The 21,637-nt window shown below is 64.8% G+C and overlaps 1 protein-coding gene across 6 annotated transcripts in view; it reads right to left on the reverse strand.

Moving 5' to 3' along the window:
- Positions 1–846: 846 nt before the first annotated feature.
- The window catches only part of RXRG (retinoid X receptor gamma), a 159,127-nt gene continuing 138,336 nt past the window's right edge, over positions 847–21,637 (reverse strand). For all 6 annotated transcript variants that reach the window (XM_080647292.1, XM_080647288.1, XM_080647289.1 and 3 more), the window contains 8 exons: positions 20,922–21,066; positions 11,902–12,081; positions 8,122–8,282; positions 7,884–8,013; positions 6,686–6,818; positions 5,558–5,649; positions 4,551–4,656; positions 847–1,133 (listed from right to left, as the gene is read on the reverse strand). In XM_080647292.1, the coding sequence (XP_080503418.1) occupies positions 986–1,133; positions 4,551–4,656; positions 5,558–5,649; positions 6,686–6,818; positions 7,884–8,013; positions 8,122–8,282; positions 11,902–12,081; positions 20,922–21,066 (1,095 nt within the window). In that variant the 3' untranslated portion in view covers positions 847–985. The remainder of the gene's footprint in view (positions 1,134–4,550; positions 4,657–5,557; positions 5,650–6,685; positions 6,819–7,883; positions 8,014–8,121; positions 8,283–11,901; positions 12,082–20,921; positions 21,067–21,637) is intronic.

A 21,637-nucleotide genomic window follows, 5' to 3' on the forward strand; every position in this document is an offset into this window, starting at 1 on the left:
TGAGCGCGGAAGTCCCCTAAGCCATAATCCGAGATCAGGTGGTGGCTTCGCTGGAGGGTATGAGCACAAGTGTCAAGGCCAAGAAGTGATTGCTGTGCGAGCGTCGTTTTAAGCGACCCCCCAGGGAGTGCAAAGAGCTGCGGCAGCCCCGCTTCAGCCTCCCCGCCAGCAAAGAGGCAGGAGGGCCGCGCACCCCAAGGAGCTGTGACTGGAGCCCTGGCTCCTGCAGGTGCGAGGGTGCCTTGCGGAAGCTGGGCAGGGGGTTGGGGGGGGCTGTGACATCAGGCAGACAGCCCCTGCCCTCTGGGAGCACAGGTCTGCACACAGTAGGGCTCTGAGGGCGAGAGGCTGGGAGGTTCTCTCTCTTTCCCTCTAAGAGCAGGTGACGTGGGTTAGGTAATAATGGAAACTAAAGTGGGTGGACTCTGGTCTTCCCCAGGAAACTTCCCCGTCAAGAGACCATCTTTGCTTGGCCTTATACTTGATGCCCCCTTCGGACGAGGCTCTATCTGCTTATTATTCTTAGGAGGAAAAAACAAACAGAAAAGCCAGCTGACTCTGAAACACAGGGTTTCCTCCCAATCTCTGCAGGGGCTGCCCTCGGGCCCAGCCCCTCCACGCCCGACCCGGGCATTGCTCCCACTTTCGGGATGTTCACTCCAGCACAGAGGTCAGCTGTGTGATGTTAGTACTCATCCCTTTGCTTTCCGTGGGAAGTGAAAAATAATGTGAACCACTCATATGTACAGAGGCCGCGTTAGCTTTCCAAGAACTTCCGGAAAGGTCCCGGCCCCTTAGAGAGAAAGAAGGCTGTCCTCTGACATTGAAAACCCCACGTCCAAAGGCCTGTGTGTAGAAAGGTTTCTTTATTATAAACATCACATTCCAGGAGCAGGAAGGGGTCGGGTGGGAAGTGCGTGAGCGTGGGCAGGACCGGGTCCCCACACACCTGCCCAGAGCTCCGCCAGGTGGGAGGCTGCAGAGCTCAGGTGACCTGCAGGGGGGTCTCCAGCATCTCCATCAGGAAGGTGTCGATGGGCGTATCCCCAATGAGCTTGAAGAAGAAGAGGTGCTCCAGGCACTTCAGGCCGATGGAGCGCAGGGCGGGCAGGCGCAGCAGCAGCTTGGCGAACCTGCGGAGACCAGGAGGGTGAGGACCCACGCACAGCCGCAGGGGCAGGGCCAGGGGTCAGGCCTCTGGACCCCCTGTGATGGATGAGGGAGCCTGGAAGGGATGACGGCAGCAGAGAACCTAACCCCAGGGGGCATCAGAAAAGGCCGGAGGGGAGGTATCTTCTTAAAGGGGACACTTCCTATGAGAAGAGTTCAAATGGGAATCTTAGCATCCTGAAAACATGTATGTTTCTATGATCATGCCACAAGGAAATGTGTCAACATAAGAAAAAGAGACCAGCACCAATTGCTTCTCTACATGGAAAAACTGAAGCTAGAACCAAGGCCAACACAAACCTTCCAACGGGTGGTCACACAGCCCCTGAGTGTGTGTGAAAGGTGTCGCGTGCGGCGAAGGGCGGCTGGGTGAAGGGGGCGGCTGAGCCTGGCGGCCGCACCAGAGGCGTTTACAAAATTTGGCAAAGGACACGGCTTCTCTATAAAGTGTGAAGTCAGACGCGCTGCGGAAATGCTGTTTTACTCTGGAAATGCCGGTTTTACAGTTTGGCACCTGCCGAGTGTGCTGCGCTGTGGCTCTCTTTGCCGTCTGTCCTGGATGTCGGAGCTGAGATGGGGACCATGGAGAGAAAAGGCTCCCAGTACAGCCAGGGTTCTGCCTGCTGTCCTGCCTCCGGAGTCTGCCCCGCGGGCAGCGAGGCCGGTGGCGTGTATTCTGAAGTGTCCACAGGGTGGCAGCACGGCACCACTGAGAGCCAGGCCTCCCCACCCCGGATGCCCTCCACCCCTTTCCGCAAACCAGAGGCAACTCCAGCACTTTCCTACCTGGCTGAGCCCAGGCCAGCCTGATGGAGCTGCTCAGCCTCAGGGTGGTCACCTGGTGTGTCCACACCCAAGGGACACCCAGGGGCCCGGCCTCCGCACCTCTCCCGGAACTCCCAAGCTCTGCCCAAGCCCAGGCCCCTGGCAGCCCCTTCTGGGAAAAACAGGCAAGTTGCAGCATTTTTTCAGTGACAGTCACTAGAAACAGCCAGAATGCCAAGCCGGGCAGTGACTAAATACACCAGGACACACCCCCTGTGAAGTCCTCCAAAGTCGGCGGAAGCGATAACGTGGTTCTTTAACACGTGATGAAACGCCTGCAATGGCTTTGGGAGGGAGAGCCCGCCAGGCGGTGTAGCTCCAGACTGAACGCTCCTTGTTTACACAAGGAGACTGGAAGGAACTACCCCCCAGTTCACAGCCAACTTTTACTACCTGTGTCATGTGCTAGAAATGCTTTCCTCGTCTCCCACCAAAGCTTGCTCTGCTTTCACAGTAAGGAAAAAGCAAGGTTTGGTTTTTGGGGTGTGTCTTTGTGGTTGGGTTTGGGGGTAGTGGTTGGTTGGTTTGTTTTTGGCTGGCTGGTTGGTTTAAGATGAAGAACAGGACTAGAGCCATTCTGAGAAAAGGCTGCGGGTGCGCTTCTCCCAACACCTGCCACAGTGTGTGCTCACACCTGCCACAGTGTGTGCTCACAAACCACCTGTCACAGTGTGTGCTCACAAACCACCTGCCACAGTGTGTGCTCACAGACCACCTGCCACAGTGTGTGCTCACAAACGGGTCTCCCAACACCTGCCACAGTGTGTGCTCACAAACCACCTGTCACAGTGTGTGCTCACAAACCACCTGCCACAGTGTGTGCTCACAGACCACCTGCCACAGTGTGTGCTCACAAACGGGTCTCCCAACACCTGCCACAGTGTGTGCTCACAAACCACCTGCCACAGTGTGTGCTCACACCTGCCACAGTGTGTGCTGAGAAAAGGCTGCAGGTGCGCTTCTCCCAACACCTGCCACAGTGTGTGCTCACAAACGGGTCGGTTGCCTTAGGGCTGCATTCAGCAGGAGATGCCAGGGGTCCCCCAACCCCCTCCCCTCCCTCCCCCAACCCCCTGCCCTCTCTCTGTGGCTATGGCACTGGGTGGCCATGTGACCAAGTTCTCACCAATGGAAGTGAGCGCAGAGAGGGTCTTTCCAAAGGGAGGGGCTGCCACAGGCCCCCACCCCCGGTTCTGTGAGGTTTGATGGAGCACTTGAGTTGATACCCTTCCCCGGAACTGGCTTTTCAGGCCATTTCACTATGGACATTCCCTTTGCTGAGACCACATTTCACTTGAGGTGACCACATTCCATTCTCTCCCCTCCGGATAGGCATAAAGAAGTCTCCGCCCAGAAAAATCCCACCAAAAGTCCTTTAAAAGCCGCTGACTCCCCTCACTGGGGGCTGGAGCCATCCAGGCTCAGCCACCGGGTGTGCGGATGATGGAATAAATTCGTGATCCCTCACCACTCTGGCCTCGTGTGTTCCTCCTTCGGCGACCTAACAGTTCTGGGGTGCATGGGCCCAGGCGGGGTGTGCAGATCCCCTCTTACAGCCCCGTGTGTGCACGGACTGATTCCTGAGTGAGCATGGAGCCGGGTTTTGCTCTCTGTGGCATTTGGGAGGTCTGCGGCCCTGGCTCACTCCCCCCGCCCCACCCCAACACCTGTTACTGTGCCCACTGGCTGAGGCCCACCGCTCAGGGCAGTTCAAGCCTCCGACAGACAGTGGCTCAGCCTCTCTGGCCAGTGGACAGGAACTGGCGTGTGACCCAGGAAAATGGCTTCGCAGAAATCAGCCCTCACCGAGTCACTGACGAGAACTGGGAGCCTAGAAAAGTAAGGCTAACACCAAAACTAATGTCGTCAAGGCAGTTTTTCACAAGTTGCTTTCATTTTCCCGTGAGATTTGAGATGTGAGCTGGCTGAGGAGGGGAACTCTCATTTAGCTGCGCTTCGGGGGAAAGATCTGAGAAAAGAGTTCAGTGACCTGGGAAGACATGTATGGGTGACGGCTAACGTCTGAGAGCTCCTGGCCAACGTCCTTTTCAGACAAGGAGCCCAGGCCCAGACCAGCGCTCGATGGAGGCCACCAGGGCAGCCCGGGGCCAAGGTCACCTCTGCTGGCTACCAGAGCCGTCTCTGGCAGGGGGTGCAGGGCAGGTGGAGCAATGCGGTCCCTGGCGATCCCAGCCCTTTGGCACCAGGGAGGCCTGGGCTCCTGTCCAGCCACCATCCCCACCCCCACCCCCCTCCACACACACACACACACACCCTCCCACCCCCCCCCCCCCCCCGCCCCGCACACCAGCTCTGTGACCTTTGGCAGCTCCTGACCTTTTTGAGCTCCATGACTGGTTAGAAATCAGAGATAATGAGACCAACACATTCATGCACTTGCTTGTGCGTCTAGCGCTTAAAGACGGACCTCTGTCGGCACAGCCTGGGCTCTGCTTCCCTGAGCTTGCCGAGAAGATTAAGTCCCATTTGGGAACAATCTCGACCATGCCTGCCGCCCACTGCCTGTCAATGCGGCCAGGCCTCCAGCGCCTCACCTGCCTGGCTGGTCCGGGTACTTCTGCTTGGTGTAGGCCTCGAGAGTAGCGTAGACCTTCTCCCGAAGGGTCTCGACCTCAGAGGGGTTGGATAGACCCTTGGCATCTGGAACAGATGACTGATTTAAGCTCCGGTGACGCCTTCCGCAGAGGCAGCCCCACCCCTGGAGTCACCAGACACCCCCGGGAGGGAGCAACTGGGAAACACTGACCGCAGCCTGCAGGGCTGAGGTGCCCACCGCCGACTCCCAGGAGTAGTTTTACCTCACCTGGGCCATTCCAGAAACAGTCCCTTCACGTGTGGGCCTACTGTGTGCTAAGCATGGACTCAATGATAAGATGGTACAAAGCCCACACCATCAGTGAACTGAGCGCCGACTGCAGATCCCAGAGCACATTCTGCACCCCAACCTCCACCACAGGCATCTGGGAAGCCGGGCCCCTCCTCCTGACACCTCCTCTTCCTGCCTGCAGGATACCAGGACACCATCGCTGCTCCCGCCCCGTCTCCCTGGTGTCCCTTCTCAGGTGCTTTCTGAATCTTCCTCTCCCCCAGCCTCCAGGCACCAGCCCAGACACAAAGTCCTGGTTCCCACCCCCCGCCCCATGGCCCCGTTTCCATTAATGAGAACTCCACTTTCCTACCTGTTCAGGGAAACAAGCCAACAGCTCTGAGAACTATATCTAACACCTCTCTTCCTCCCACATCGGCACATTGACATCTAATCCATCGGCAAATCCTGTGGGCTTTGCCTAAAATTCCATGCTGACTCTGATCACTCTGACCACCTCCCTCACTGCCACCCAAGGCCACTGCCATCTCTCCTCTCCCCCCACCCAAACACCCACACCCACTCAGGACTTTCCAAGACAGAGCTGGGAGTGGAGGCCATGAGGAGCTGGCCCTGTGCCCCACCCGGGACAGTCTCCTGGCCCTGCGTCTCTGTCCCGGCTGAGCTCGAGGACCGGCATGCCGGTGCTGGGCTGAGCGCCACACCACGCCTCACCTGGGTTAAATAGCACGATGGCACGCAGGCACCCCAGCTCCGACTTGTCCATCTGCATGTCTTTCATTTTGGAGACCAGCTCGGTCAGGACTCTGTTCCCAGGAAACATGACAGGCGACGATGAGATCAGGACAGTGAGCACGAGCGACATCTCCTATGCACCCGCCCCATTGGCAGATGATGCACCGGGGACCAGGGCGTGGAGGAGAGTGAGGTGCGGCCCCTGATCTCAGACATGGAAACACACGCAGCAGTGCAAAGCCAGGAACGGCCGTGAGCCAAGTCCAAGGGCACACAGGGGGGCGGGTGACTCAGGCTGGAGAGGCAGCCTGGGGTTGGAAATCAGGAGAAATGCAACAGGCCGAGCAGAGGGCCTGCATGTGGGGAACACAGGGGGACAGCACGCCGTGACCGGAGAAGCCTGCAGGCCAGGACGGGGCTAGAGCCCACAGAGGACCAGGCGGGTCTGCGTGGACCACGTGGTGGGAATGACACAGGAGAGGAGACAGGAGGTGGACCTCACGTGGCCACGGACCAACTATGATGGAGCTGGGGAGGGGCCAGGGGGGCTTGCACTTGGACAGAGACCTCCTCTCTCCTGTCCTCCATCCTCTCACCTGAGCCATTCACCTCTCATTTCACGGCCCCTGAGCACACGGCTGACTCCCTCAGCAGCATTTAGGGCGCAAAACCCCAGACGGAGGCCATCACCACCTGACCTGAGATCCTGGCCTGACTCCTCGGGTCTGGTCCTGGCGCCCTGCCCATCCTGCCCCGAGGAGAAGCAGGTAAACATCCCCACCCCCAAGTTAGCAGGTCATGCCAACAACCAGCCTCTCCTCTGACCCCACAGGGGTCACGGGTCCCCCATTTGCCCGCGACTGCTCTGGCGCTGGCCCGCTCCACCTCACGGTCTCAGCCTTTCTCTGCATCCTCCCTCAGCCTCCAGGCCCACATTCTCACTGGTCCCCTGGGCTCTGCTTCTAGCCATGGTGGCTCTGGGCTCTGTCCATCCACATCCCGTCACTGCCCACAGCACATGTGCACATGTGCACACATGCACACATGCACACGCGTGCACATATGAAGGCACACACGTGCACACACACAACGACGCAGAAGACACACCTATCAAAGATGGAGCCCACGCCAGCACTGTGGGCGCTGCTCCGGTGCACGTGCAGCCCGGTGGCTAGGAGAATGCCGTCCTGCACGGAGACCGAGCGGTGGGAGAAGGAGGCGATCAGAAGCTCGTTCCACCCTGCGGGACGAGAGGAGGCCGTGAGGGGCCAGTCTTGCTTCATGGAAATCACCCGGGGGACAAAGCCGAATCGGAAGTCCGGGGAGGTGAAATGCCAGGGTTCCCCGTGCAGCCTGGAAGGCCAGCTTGAGGACAGGGCTCTACTTCCCTCCATCAGTCAGCAACTATGGACTGAACATGGAACAGGGACAGCACTGTGTTAGCTGTCACTGCGGGGGGCTCAGAGATGGCTGGTGTCTGTGGGGGTGACTAGTGGCGCTGGCACGGCGCGGAGCTCCGGTCACGGCCGCTGCGGGCTCCTTACCTCACAGGGACGTGGCTCCCGGCCTCCGCCAGCCTTCATGGCGTCTGCCTGCCATCTCAATGAGGAAGAGACCTGGCAGGTGGCAGCTGCTCCATGGCCAGAAATGGAAGCCAAGGGCGCGGCACAAAGAACCTCAAAATAGGAAGGGCCCGGGTGCGTCTAGGCCAGTGGTCGGCAAACTCCTTAGTCAACAGAGCCAAATATCAACGGTACAACGATGGAAATTTCTTCTGAGAGCCGAAAACCGACTTCTGCGCCTGGGCCACGAAGTTTCAATCGCCCTGTACGTGCACGCCCGCACATGGTATTTTGTGGAAGAGCCACACTCAAGGGGCCGAAGAGCCGCAGTTTGCTGACCACTGGTCTAGGCCACTCCTGCGTCTAAGTCAGTGGCGCCCTCGCCTCCCTGTGAGGTGGGCATGTCTGCATTTTCCGATTTCAGAGCAGTCATGGGGCGTGGCTTCAGGCAGGCCTCACCCAAGAGGACTGAACTGTCTTCGAAAGTGAGACGCTAGCTACGAAGCCAGTAAAATTCACGGAAAAGTCACTCCTCCATTCAGAGGGACTGTCCCTGGGGGTTGGGAGTGTCTGGGGAGGCCCTCCGAGTTGAGCGCCTGCGGATCACCCAGAGTAAGAGCCGCCCTGCCACGCGATCCTGCCATCAGCGTGGCGCGCAGCTCGGGCGGATTTAGCGGCCCGCGGGGAACATCCAATGGCAGCCCCGCAACTGTCCCAGGAAGCAAGGGGCCCGACAGCCCTACCTGCACGGAGCAGAATGACCTGGTCCTCCAGCGTGAGGCCCGAGAAGTGGGGGATGCGCTTGGCCCACTCGACAAGGGTGAACAGCTGCTTGTCGGCCGCGTGGCAGATGTTGGTGACAGGGTCGTTGGTCTGAAACGGGACAAGCTCAGAGGCTGGAGTCAGGGCCCCAGCACACCCTCTGCATCACCACTGCCTCCGCCTCCAGGCCGGGGAGTGGCCGGCACCCAGGGCACATACCGAGCTCTCCATGCTCATGTCGCCATAGGACTCTGTCTTCGGCTCCACGGCAAGTTCCGCCTCCAGGATCCTCTCCACGGGCATGCCTTCGTGGGCGCCCCCCGCGCACTCGGCCTCGCTCTCCGCCCGCTCCCGGCTCCTCTGCCTCTCTTCCTGCACGGCTGGCACATGGAGGACACACAGATGGCACCCGGTGCCAGGATAGCGGTGGGAAGGGGCGACCTGCCTACACCTCCTGTGTGTAAGGTGGGCGTCACCTCGGTGCTGAGTCGGGGTGTCCTGGTGCTGACAGATGCTACCTGCTCACACCTGTGCGGATACGCGGGCCTGGAGCCCACGTCCTCCAGTCAGGGTGGCAATGACCCTAGGAAGTCTGCCTCTGAAGCTCTGACCACCCCCGATCTTCCCTCTCTTCACAAGCCGCTCTCCTGTGCCCCGCGGCCCCTCCGCCCTCCTGCGGCCCTCCAGTAAGCCGGGAGCTTGTGGGGCTGAGGGGGAGGCGCCTCACGTTGCCCTCCTGCCCCATCAGGGCCCAGGCAGCACCCTTGGCCTCACATCCCAGCAGCGCTGCCCGGGCTGCGGCCTGTGCACAGGTCAGCTGACCTGCATCAGGGATGCTCTTCGGGGCCCTGGGGGGTTCGTAAGTGAGGGGGGAGGCAGTCACCCAGATGGCATTCCAGACTCGAGGCTGATTGCGGGAAAGGGGGGGTGGGGGCAGAACCCGGGCAAAGCTGGAGCTGCAATGACCCCGCCTCCCAAGCTGAGCGTTTCCAGCCTCCTGGCCCCACGCCCCCAGCGCCCCTGGGTCTGTGAGTGGGGTGAGGCCGCCCGCGGGCCCTGTCCTCCAGCCAGAGAACAGCCTCTTGGCCGGTGTCCACCCCAGAAAGTGCTGCTGTCCGCTCCTCGCTCCGGAGCACCGCGGAGTGCAGCACTGCTCCAGGCCCGAGATAAAGGAAACGGTCGCCTAGCTGGTGGCTGGCGTGGGACCCAGCGACTCACCTGGCCGCTCCGCTGGCCCCCGGCCTCTCGCTTCCCTCCCTCCTGTTTCTGTCCACGCCCCAAGCTCCTCTCTGAGGGGCTGGCAGCCCACTGGCTGAAGAGTGGACTGGAACCCTGGCGGGGCCTCTGACCTGTCCTGCAAGCAAGGTCCCTGGTCTTCTAGAGGAGGAGGAGGGCGTAGGGTCTCTCACCCCTCAGCCCCTGGGGGACCCACCAAGCAGCCTCGGGAAAACGGTCTTCAGTGGTGGGGTGGGGCCAGGTGGGAAGGCGGAGCCAGGAACCGAGGAGAGAGGATAAAGCAGGGGCAGGGAGAGGAGAGGGGAGAGCAGGAGAGAGAAGAAGAAAAGCAGTGTGCTGGGGTCAAAGCCATCTTTTCAAAAACGGCCTCCACTGTCTGGCTAAGCGACATCAGACACAGCCCTCTGCCTGCCAAGCCTCCGTTTCCCTGGATGGGAAGGGGGAGCTGTGGTCCTTGACTGAGATTGTCTGGTGAGGATTAACTGAGATAATTACAAAAAGTTCACAGGGTGGGTGTTTCCGCTTCCTGCCGCTCTTTACCCCCCGGGCTTCTGCCCGGTCCTGTCCCATCTCCTGATCGGTCCTTCCTCCCCCAGGTCTGCCCTCCCCCCCCCTTCCTGTCCCCGCCATTCCTCACTGACTGCCAGCACACAGAATGGTCACACACACTCGTTATCAGCTGCATTTGCTGGTTAAAGTTGAACGTGTCTTGTATTAATTTTTCAAGGTTAAAATCTGGGAAAGCAGGTGGAGGGAGCCTCGATAGGCTCTCAAGGAACATCCCCTGCAGGCCTCACAGGAAGGGACCTGGGCCTCGGAGGGTGCTCTCCCCCCATTCTCCATGAACGGGGTGACCAGGGGCCACAGAGCATGCTGTCCTGAGCGAGGAGCCAGTCTGCTGTTGGGGCATCTTCTGTTTGGCAGACATTCTGAGCTGCTGCCCAAATCAGGGCACATCCAGGGGGTGCTGGGTGACCTTAAATGGACCCATGTCCCGCCTTACAACAGACTGCCCAACAATCAAACGGAAGTAGCTATCCAGTGTGAATGAATCAAAATTATACCTTTTTTGGTCTGGTTAGCCAAAAAAATAGTACGTTTTTTGGTGTACCACAGAATTTTAGTAATTAGTTAATGTGTGCTGTGAGATGAAGAAAGTTGAAATTGCTGCTTTAGTTCAATCGTATGCACTTAACACGTCATCCTGAAACTGGTCTCACCCACCCTGGGGGTGAGCGGCCCTGCAGACACCAGCCCTCTGGCCGGTGGGAGGTGCTGTGGGTCATTAGTCTCAAGTGCTGGCCGCAGGGCAGTGGCAGCGACAGAGAGCGGGGAGCAGAGTGCCCCCAGCTGCTCCTGCCTCCCTCTCCCAGCCTGTGGCCACTGAGGGCGGGAGGCCTGGAGGGGAAGTGGGCCTGACCCCTTGCGCCTCGCTCTCCCGGGCGCCCTCGCAGACAGGGGTGGTATCCAGGAGCAGCCCGAGGAGGAGCGACCGGTACTGCAGAGCAGGTGGCTGGGATTGCGGTGAAAGCAGCGGGGGCAGGGGGATAGAAGACTCAAGACCCAGCTTGCGGCAGAGATACGATGTCTCGCCCATCACGTGTGGTGTATCAGGGGAAGAGGGCGTCCAGTGGTTTCTGGTCTGAGCGGCTGGGAAATGGCCATTTTCTAAAAGGGGAGACTGGGGCCAGAGTATCAGGAGCCCAGGTTTGGGTCTGCCAATCAGAATCGTCAGACATCAGGGAGGCAGGGGCGGGGGCATCCAGTCCCAGGTGTGAGCCGGGCAGGGAGGAGCCCAGGGCGAGCCCTGCTCAGGAGTTGGAGGGACTGCCCTCGGCTCGTTACTGGCGGGGGCCTGGGACACGCTCCCCTCGCCCGCTCACACCAGCCCGTCTCCCCAAACGGCTGATTAGATGACTCTGCATCGGACGCTGAGGCTCCCGGAGCTCAGTTCTCCTGGCAGCCTCTCTCAGCAGGGGCTCAGACCCTCCCCCTTCCTCATCCGTGGGTGTCAGGGCCGCCCCTCCTCACAGGCAGATCCACGGGTTGAGGCGCCACCGGGACTGACCGCACACCCGCACCCGCTTCCGAGAGGCAGGCCTCGCACACAGAAACCGGAGTCACCGTGGACACCGCGTACGACGGTCTGCTAGTTAAACAGTGGCCCGTTCAATGCATTTGTGCTGTTCAATGGCTCTTACAAATGAACAGAAAGCACTTCGGGAACTTTTTTCTCACTGCAACAATGCAGCTGACCACCTGCAACTGGAAAGACGTCCTGGCTTAAAAGTGCATGCCCGCGGCCTTCCTGACGGAGGCGGCTAAGCCTGGTGACTGGTGATGCCATGACCCCAAAGACAGGGGTACACCCACCTCAGGGGACCTGCAGCCGCCAAGCTTGTCAGCAGAGCGTGGACTCGGCCGGTTTCCCCAGAGGGAGGCTCAGGATGAGAGGGGAGATGTGGCCCGACCCAGTCTGTCCGCCGCCCCCTGCAGGGAGGGCACCAGGGCCTCACACCCGGGCCTCAGGTTTTCTCTCTGGCCACTGGAGGGTGCAGACTGGGCATCATCTGAGCACCAGGGAGGCGGGGGGTGGGGAGCAGGAAGCTGCCCCGCCCCCTCCTCTGGGACACATTCCCTAGGGCAGCGACGCACATCGGACTGCGGTCATTGCAGCCGCCCTTGCACCTTCTCCCCAGGGGCCCTGCGTCTGCCACGCGTCCCCATGTGTTTCTGGGCCTGCGCCCTGGCTGGGGGGCCTACCTTCCCGCTTCATGCCCATGACCAGGCACTTCTGGTAGCGGCAGTACTGGCAGCGGTTGCGCTGGCGCTTGTCGATGAGGCAGTCCTTGTTGTCCCGGCAGGTGTACAGCAGGTCCTTGCGGATTGTCCGCTTGAAGAAGCCTTTGCAGCCCTCACAGCTGTACACGCCGTAGTGCTTGCCTGTGGGGAGAACAAGCACGTGTGTGCCTGCTCTTTCCACCCCTTCTTGTCCCCATCCCACCCACGCCCGGACCGGAAACTGGCATATTCCATGGGCAAGAAGCAAAGATGGCCCCCGGAGAAGGCCGAGCGCCTGTCCCATCCCGCACTGAGCCCGAGCGCCTGTCCCACCCCGCACTGAGCCCAAGCGCCTGTCCCACCCCGCACTGAGCCCGAGCGCCTGTCCTGGTCCCGCACTGAGCCCGAGCACCTGTCCTGGTCCCGCACTGAGCCCGAGCGCCTGTCCCACCCCGCACTGAGCCCGAGCGCCTGTCCCACCCTGCACTGAGCCCGAGCGCCTGTCCTAGTCCCGCACTGAGCCCGAGCGCCTGTCCTGGTCCCGCACTGAGCCCGAGCACCTGTCCTGGTCCCGCACTGAGCCTGAGTGTCTGTTCCACCCCGCACTGAGCCCGAGCGCCTGTCCCACCCTGCACTGAGCCCGAGCGCCTGTCCTAGTCCCGCACTGAGCCCGAGCGCGTGTCCTGGTCCGGCACTGAGCCCGAGCGCCTGTCCCATCCCGCACTGAGCCCGAGCCCAAGCGCCTGTCCCACCCCGCACTGAGCCCAAGCGCCTGTCCCACCCCGCACTGAGCCTGAGCGCCTGTCCCACCCCGCACTGAGCCCAAGCGCCTGTCCCACCCCGCACTGAGCCCAAGCGCCTGTCCTGGTCCCGCACTGAGCCCGAGCGCCAATCCCACCCCGCACTGAGCCCGAGCGCCTGTCCCACCCCGCACTGAGCCCGAGCGCCTGCCCTGGTCCCGCACTGAGCCCGAGCGCCTGTCCCACCCCGCACTGAGCCCGAGCGCCTGTCCTGGTCCCGCACTGAGCCCGAGCGCCTGTCCTGATCCCACACTGAGCCCGAGCGCCTGTCCCACCCCGCACTGAGCCCGAGCGCCTGTCCCACCCCGCACTGAGCCCAAGCGCCTGTCCCACCCCGCACTGAGACCAAGCGCCTGTCCTGGTCCCGCACTGAGCCCAAGCGCCTGTCCTGGTCCCACACTGAGCCCGAGCGCCTGTCCTGGTCCCACACTGAGCCCGAGCGCCTGTCCCACCCCGCACTGAGCCCGAGCGCCTGTCCCACCCCGCACTGAGCCCGAGCGCCTGTCCCACCCCGCACTGAGCCCGAGCGCCTGTCCTGGTCCCGCACTGAGCCCAAGCGCCTGTCCTGGTCCCACACTGAGCCCGAGCGCCTGTCCCACCCCGCACTGAGCCCGAGCGCCTGTCCTGGTCCCGCACTGAGCCCGAGCGCCTGTCCTGGTCCCACACTGAGCCCGAGCGCCTGTCCCACCCCGCACTGAGCCCGAGCGCCTGTCCCACCCCGCACTGAGCCCGAGCGCCTGTCCCACCCCGCACTGAGCCCGAGCGCCTGTCCTGGTCCCGCACTGAGCCCAAGCGCCTGTCCTGGTCCCGCACTGAGCCTGAGTGCCTGTCCCACCCCACACTGAGCCCGAGCGCCTGTCCCACCCCACACTGAGCCCGAGCGCCTGTCCCACCCCGCACTGAGCCCGAGCGCCTGTCCCACCCCACACTGAGCCCAAGCGCCTGTCCTGGTCCTACACTGAGCCCGAGCGCCTGTCCTGGTCCCGCACTGAGCCTGAGTGCCTGTCCCATCCCGCACTGAGCCCGAGCCCAAGCGCCTGTCCCACCCCGCACTGAGCCCAAGCGCCTGTCCCACCCGCACTGAGCCTGAGCGCCTGTCCCACCCCGCACTGAGCCCAAGCGCCTGTCCCACCCCGCACTGAGCCCGAGCGCCTGTCCTGGTCCCGCACTGAGCCCGAGCGCCTGTCCCACCCCGCACTGAGCCCGAGCGCCTGTCCTGGTCCCGCACTGAGCCCAAGCGCCTGTCCTGGTCCCACACTGAGCCCGAGCGCCTGTCCTGGTCCCGCACTGAGCCTGAGTGCCTGTCCCACCCCACACTGAGCCCGAGCGCCTGTCCCACCCCACACTGAGCCCGAGCGCCTGTCCTGGTCCCGCACTGAGCATGAGTGCCTGTCCCACCCCACACTGAGCCCGAGCGCCTGTCCCACCCCACACTGAGCCCGAGCGCCTGTCCCACCCCGCACTGAGCCCGAGCGCCTGTCCTGGTCCCGCACTGAGCCCAAGCGCCTGTCCTGGTCCCACACTGAGCCCGAGCGCCTGTCCTGGTCCCGCACTGAGCATGAGTGCCTGTCCCACCCCACACTGAGCCCGAGCGCCTGTCCCACCCCACACTGAGCCCGAGCGCCTGTCCCACCCCGCACTGAGCCCGAGCGCCTGTCCCACCCCGCACTGAGCCCGAGCGCCTGTCCTGGTCCCGCACTGAGCCCAAGCGCCTGTCCTGGTCCCACACTGAGCCCGAGCGCCTGTCCTGGTCCCGCACTGAGCCTGAGTGCCTGTCCCACCCCACACTGAGCCCGAGCGCCTGTCCCACCCCACACTGAGCCCGAGCGCCTGTCCCACCCCGCACTGAGCCCGAGCGCCTGTCCCACCCCGCACTGAGCCCGAGCGCCTGTCCTGGTCCCGCACTGAGCCCAAGCGCCTGTCCTGGTCCCACACTGAGCCCGAGCGCCTGTCCTGGTCCCGCACTGAGCCTGAGTGCCTGTCCCATCCCGCACTGAGCCCGAGCCCAAGCGCCTGTCCCACCCCGCACTGAGCCCAAGCACCTGTCCCACCCCGCACTGAGCCCGAGCGCCTGTCCTGGTCCCGCACTGAGCCCGAGCGCCTGTCCCACCCCGCACTGAGCCCGAGCGCCTGTCCTGGTCCCGCACTGAGCCCGAGCGCCTGTCCCACCCCGCACTGAGCCCGAGCGCCTGTCCTGGTCCCGCACTGAGCCCGAGCGCCTGTCCTGGTCCCACACTGAGCCCGAGCGCCTGTCCCACCCCGCACTGAGCCCGAGCGCCTGTCCCACCCCGCACTGAGCCCGAGCGCCTGTCCTAGTCCCGCACTGAGCCCGAGCGCCTGTCCTGGTCCCGCACTGAGCCCGAGCACCTGTCCTGGTCCCGCACTGAGCCTGAGTGTCTGTTCCACCCCGCACTGAGCCCGAGCGCCTGTCCCACCCTGCACTGAGCCCGAGCGCCTGTCCTAGTCCCGCACTGAGCCCGAGCGCGTGTCCTGGTCCCGCACTGAGCCCGAGCGCCTGTCCCATCCCGCACTGAGCCCAAGCGCCTGTCCCACCCCGCACTGAGCCTGAGCGCCTGTCCCACCCCGCACTGAGCCCAAGCGCCTGTCCCACCCCGCACTGAGCCCAAGCGCCTGTCCTGGTCCCGCACTGAGCCCGAGCGCCTGTCCCACCCCGCACTGAGCCCGAGCGCCTGTCCCACCGCGCACTGAGCCCGAGCGCCTGTCCCACCCCGCACTGAGCCCGAGCGCCTGTCCTGGTCCCGCACTGAGCCCAAGCGCCTGTCCTGGTCCCGCACTGAGCCTGAGTGCCTGTCCCACCCCACACTGAGCCCGAGCGCCTGTCCCACCCCACACTGAGCCCGAGCGCCTGTCCCACCCCGCACTGAGCCCGAGCGCCTGTCCCACCCCGCACTGAGCCCGAGCGCCTGTCCTGGTCCCGCACTGAGCCCAAGCGCCTGTCCTGGTCCCACACTGAGCCCGAGCGCCTGTCCTGGTCCCGCACTGAGCCTGAGTGCCTGTCCCATCCCGCACTGAGCCCGAGCCCAAGCGCCTGTCCCACCCCGCACTGAGCCCAAGCGCCTGTCCCACCCCGCACTGAGCCTGAGCGCCTGTCCCACCCCGCACTGAGCCCAAGCGCCTGTCCCACCCCGCACTGAGCCCGAGCGCCTGTCCTGGTCCCGCACTGAGCCCGAGCGCCTGTCCCACCCCGCACTGAGCCCGAGCGCCTGTCCTGGTCCCGCACTGAGCCCAAGCGCCTGTCCTGGTCCCACACTGAGCCCGAGCGCCTGTCCTGGTCCCGCACTGAGCCTGAGTGCCTGTCCCACCCCACACTGAGCCCGAGCGCCTGTCCCACCCCACACTGAGCCCGAGCGCCTGTCCTGGTCCCGCACTGAGCCCAAGCGCCTGTCCTGGTCCCACACTGAGCCCGAGCGCCTGTCCCGTCCCACACTGAGCCCGAGCGCCTGTCCCACCCCGCACTGAGCCCGAGCGCCTGTCCCACCCCGCACTGAGCCCGAGCGCCTGTCCCACCCCGCACTGAGCCCGAGCGCCTGTCCTGGTCCCGCACTGAGCCCAAGCGCCTGTCCTGGTCCCACACTGAGCCCGAGCGCCTGTCCCACCCCGCACTGAGCCCGAGCGCCTGTCCTGGTCCCGCACTGAGCCCGAGCGCCTGTCCTGGTCCCACACTGAGCCCGAGCGCCTGTCCCACCCCGCACTGAGCCCGAGCGCCTGTCCCATCCCGCACTGAGCCCGAGCGCCTGTCCCACCCCGCACTGAGCCCGAGCGCCTGTCCTGGTCCCGCACTGAGCCCAAGCGCCTGTCCTGGTCCCGCACTGAGCCTGAGTGCCTGTCCCACCCCACACTGAGCCCGAGCGCCTGTCCCACCCCACACTGAGCCCGAGCGCCTGTCCCACCCCGCACTGAGCCCGAGCGCCTGTCCCACCCCGCACTGAGCCCGAGCGCCTGTCCTGGTCCCGCACTGAGCCCAAGCGCCTGTCCTGGTCCCACACTGAGCCCGAGCGCCTGTCCTGGTCCCGCACTGAGCCTGAGTGCCTGTCCCATCCCGCACTGAGCCCGAGCCCAAGCGCCTGTCCCACCCCGCACTGAGCCTGAGCGCCTGTCCCACCCCGCACTGAGCCCAAGCGCCTGTCCCACCCCGCACTGAGCCCGAGCGCCTGTCCTGGTCCCGCACTGAGCCCGAGCGCCTGTCCCACCCCGCACTGAGCCCGAGCGCCTGTCCTGGTCCCGCACTGAGCCCAAGCGCCTGTCCTGGTCCCACACTGAGCCCGAGCGCCTGTCCTGGTCCCGCACTGAGCCTGAGTGCCTGTCCCACCCCACACTGAGCCCGAGCGCCTGTCCCACCCCACACTGAGCCCGAGCGCCTGTCCCACCCCGCTGAGCCCGAGCGCCTGTCCCACCCCGCACTGAGCCCGAGCGCCTGTCCTGGTCCCGCACTGAGCCCAAGCGCCTGTCCTGGTCCCACACTGAGCCCGAGCGCCTGTCCTGGTCCCGCACTGAGCCTGAGTGCCTGTCCCACCCCACACTGAGCCCGAGCGCCTGTCCCACCCCACACTGAGCCCGAGCGCCTGTCCCACCCCGCACTGAGCCCGAGCGCCTGTCCTGGTCCCGCACTGAGCCCGAGCGCCTGTCCTGGTCCCGCACTGAGCCCGAGCGCCTGTCCTGGTCCCGCACTGAGCCTGAGTGCCTGTCCCACCCCACACTGAGCCCGAGCGCCTGTCCCACCCCACACTGAGCCCGAGCGCCTGTCCCACCCCGCACTGAGCCCGAGCGCCTGTCCCACCCCGCACTGAGCCCGAGCGCCTGTCCTGGTCCCGCACTGAGCCCGAGCGCCTGTCCTGGTCCCACACTGAGCCCGAGCGCCTGTCCTGGTCCCGCACTGAGCCTGAGTGCCTGTCCCATCCCGCACTGAGCCCGAGCCCAAGCGCCTGTCCCACCCCGCACTGAGCCCAAGCACCTGTCCCACCCCGCACTGAGCCTGAGCGCCTGTCCTACCCCGCACTGAGCCCAAGCGCCTGTCCCACCCCGCACTGAGCCCAAGCGCCTGTCCTGGTCCCGCACTGAGCCCGAGCGCCTGTCCCACCCCGCACTGAGCCCGAGCGCCTGTCCTGGTCCCGCACTGAGCCCGAGCGCCTGTCCCACCCCGCACTGAGCCCGAGCGCCTGTCCTGGTCCCGCACTGAGCCCGAGCGCCTGTCCTGGTCCCACACTGAGCCCGAGCGCCTGTCCCACCCCGCACTGAGCCCGAGCGCCTGTCCCACCCCGCACTGAGCCCGAGCGCCTGTCCCACCCCGCACTGAGCCCGAGCGCCTGTCCTGGTCCCGCACTGAGCCCAAGCGCCTGTCCTGGTCCCACACTGAGCCCGAGCGCCTGTCCTGGTCCCGCACTGAGCCTGAGTGCCTGTCCCACCCCGCACTGAGCCCGAGCGCCTGTCCTAGTCCCGCACTGAGCCCGAGCGCGTGTCCTGGTCCCGCACTGAGCCCGAGCGCCTGTCCCATCCCGCACTGAGCCCGAGCCCAAGCGCCTGTCCCACCCCGCACTGAGCCCAAGCGCCTGTCCCACCCCGCACTGAGCCCAAGCGCCTGTCCCACCCCGCACTGAGCCCAAGCGCCTGTCCTGGTCCCGCACTGAGCCCGAGCGCCTGTCCTGGTCCCGCACTGAGCCCGAGCGCCTGTCCCACCCCGCACTGAGCCCGAGCGCCTGTCCCACCCCGCACTGAGCCCGAGCGCCTGTCCTGGTCCCGCACTGAGCCCGAGCGCCTGTCCTGGTCCCGCACTGAGCCCGAGCGCCTGTCCCACCCTGCACTGAGCCCGAGCGCCTGTCCTGGTCCCGCACTGAGCCCGAGCACCTGTCCTGGTCCCGCACTGAGCCTGATTGCCTGTTCCACCCCGCACTGAGCCCGAGCGCCTGTCCCACCCTGCACTGAGCCCGAGTGCCTGTCCTAGTCCCGCACTGAGCCCGAGCGCATGTCCTGGTCCCGCACTGAGCCCGAGCGCCTGTCCCATCCCGCACTGAGCCCGAGCCCAAGCGCCTGTCCCACCCCGCACTGAGTCCAAGCGCCTGTCCCACCCTGCACTGAGCCCAAGCGCCTGTCCTGGTCCCGCACTGAGCCCGAGCGCCTGTCCCACCCCGCACTGAGCCCGAGCGCCTGTCCTGGTCCCGCACTGAGCCCGAGCGCCTGTCCTGGTCCCGCACTGAGCCCGAGCACCTGTCCTGGTCCCGCACTGAGCCTGATTGCCTGTTCCACCCCGCACTGAGCCCGAGCGCCTGTCCCACCCTGCACTGAGCCCGAGCGCCTGTCCTAGTCCCGCACTGAGCCCGAGCGCGTGTCCTGGTCCCGCACTGAGCCCGAGCGCCTGTCCCATCCCGCACTGAGCCCGAGCCCAAGCGCCTGTCCCACCCCGCACTGAGTCCAAGCGCCTGTCCCACCCTGCACTGAGCCCAAGCGCCTGTCCTGGTCCCGCACTGAGCCCGAGCGCCTGTCCCACCCCGCACTGAGCCCGAGCGCCTGTCCTGGTCCCTCACTGAGCCCGAGCGCCTGTCCCACCCCGCACTGAGCCCAAGCGCCTGTCCTGGTCCCGCACTGAGCCTGAGCGCCTGTCCTGGTCCCACACTGAGCCTGAGCGCCTGTCCTAGTCCCGCACTGAGCCCAAGCGCCTGTCCTGGTCCCGCACTGAGCCCGAGCGCCTGTCCTGGTCCCACACTGAGCCCGAGCGCCTGTCCCACCCCGCACTGAGCCCAAGCGCCTGTCCTGGTCCCGCACTGAGCCTGAGCACCTGTCCTGGTCCCGCACTGAGCCTGAGTGCCTGTCCCACCCCGCACTGAGCCCAAGCGCCTGTCCCACCCCGCACTGAGCCCGAGCGCCTGTCCTGGTCCCGCACTGAGCCCGAGCGCCTGTCCCACCCCGCACTGAGCCCCAGCGCCTGTCCTGGTCCCACACTGAACCCGAGCGCCTGTCCCACCCCACACTGAGCCCGAGCGCCTGTCCCACCCCGCACTGAGCCCGAGCGCCTGTCCTGGTCCCACACTGAGCCCGAGCACCTGTCCCATCCCGCACTGAGCCCGAGCGCCTGTCCCACCCCGCACTGAGCCCGAGCGCCTGTCCTGGTCCCACACTGAGCCCGAGCGCCTGTCCCATCCCGCACTGAGCCCGAGCGCCTGTCCCACCCCGCACTGAGCCCGAGCGCCTGTCCCACCCCGCACTGAGCCCGAGCGCCTGTCCTGGTCCCGCACTGAGCCCAAGCGCCTGTCCTGGTCCCACACTGAGCCCGAGCGCCTGTCCCACCCCGCACTGAGCCCGAGCGCCTGTCCTGGTCCCGCACTGAGCCCGAGCGCCTGTCCTGGTCCCACACTGAGCCCGAGCGCCTGTCCCACCCCGCACTGAGCCCGAGCGCCTGTCCCATCCCGCACTGAGCCCGAGCGCCTGTCCCACCCCGCACTGAGCCCGAGCGCCTGTCCTGGTCCCGCACTGAGCCCAAGCGCCTGTCCTGGTCCCGCACTGAGCCCGAGCGCCTGTCCCATCCCGCACTGAGCCTGAGCACCTGTCCTGGTCCCGCACTGAGCCTGAGTGCCTGTCCCACCCCGCACTGAGCCCAAGCGCCTGTCCCACCCCGCACTGAGCCCGAGCGCCTGTCCTGGTCCCGCACTGAGCCTGAGTGCCTGTCCTGGTCCCGCACTGAGCCCGAGCGCCTGTCCCCGCGCCCCTCAGGGCCTTCCCTCGGGGCCACCAATCCCAGGAGCGATATTAGAAAGGGTCCGAACTTAGGTTTTGTTTGCATTTACTGTTTGAAGCAACTCGATATTCAGTTGAACAACGCGTTCTGCCTCCATGAGACCTCTGCACTCAGGAAAAGTATTTATTCCCCTTGCAGGAGGCCCTCAGCCTCACTGACATTTCCCCAGAGTGAGGCCCCTCTCAAGAGCATTATCCTCTCTGCACTGAGCGGCCTCCTCTTGCCGACGGGAGAAATAAACCGGTGCCTGGTCTTCCTAGCACAACGGAGTGCGGCCCGGAGCTGTGGCCCGAGGCCCGCTGGGAGGTGGCTTTGCTGGACCCGGAACAACCTCCATCACCACTGCTCCGCATTCCAGGTCCCGCGGCCCAGCCGCCAGGCCAGTTCGTGCCGGGAGAGCCGCACCCCTCCCACCCACCCCCACCCCCCAGGCGTGGACCACCAAGCGCACGTACCTGAGGACCTGTCCCCGCAGATGGCGCAGATGTGTTTGACCAGCGGCCCGGGGCTGGTGGAGGGGTAGTTCATGTTCCCGAGCCCAGGGAGCCCGGCCAGGGGCTTGACGTCCTCGGAAATGCTGACCCCGTTGACCACATTGAGCTGCACGAGAGAGTGCAATGACAATGACAGATGGAGCCAGCAGCCAGCTGAGGCCGAGGCCCCGCAGGGAGCTCAGGTCTGCTTAAGAGTGGACTCCGCTCTGAGCGCAGGGAAGGCCCATGTGCCACGTGGGTCTTGGGAGAAGAATGGGCAGAAGCACATCATTTCCCGCTCTTCCGGGAGAGCACAGACTCCGGGGGTCAGTCATGGGCTTCCTCCTCCTGGCACCCACCCTGGGCTGGCACGTGCGGGGAGCTGGCCCATGTGAGCGTCTGAACACGGCCCTGCACACACCCCCTCGCCCCCCTCACTGGCAGCATCAGCTCCTTGTGCCCCCGGGGCCACTGCTGAGGGCTCTGCGCTCTTCCCAGAGGAGGGGTCAGCAGAGCCTCCAGCCCGCTCGGTGCCGTGGGCACAGCTCACCTCTGGGCAGCGCAGGGAGAGGCAGAGTCTACAATACCCGTCTCTGTTCCTACGCAGGCAAGCCTGGCAGGGGGCAAGACAGGCTGCCCTGAGGCAGCACGCCCAAGGCAGGAGAGGGGCGGGGTGTTGGAGTGGCTGTGGGGGTGAG

Source organism: Plecotus auritus (assembly GCF_963455305.1).
Source record: "Plecotus auritus genome assembly, chromosome: 12".
Taxonomy (NCBI): Eukaryota; Metazoa; Chordata; class Mammalia; order Chiroptera; family Vespertilionidae; genus Plecotus; species Plecotus auritus.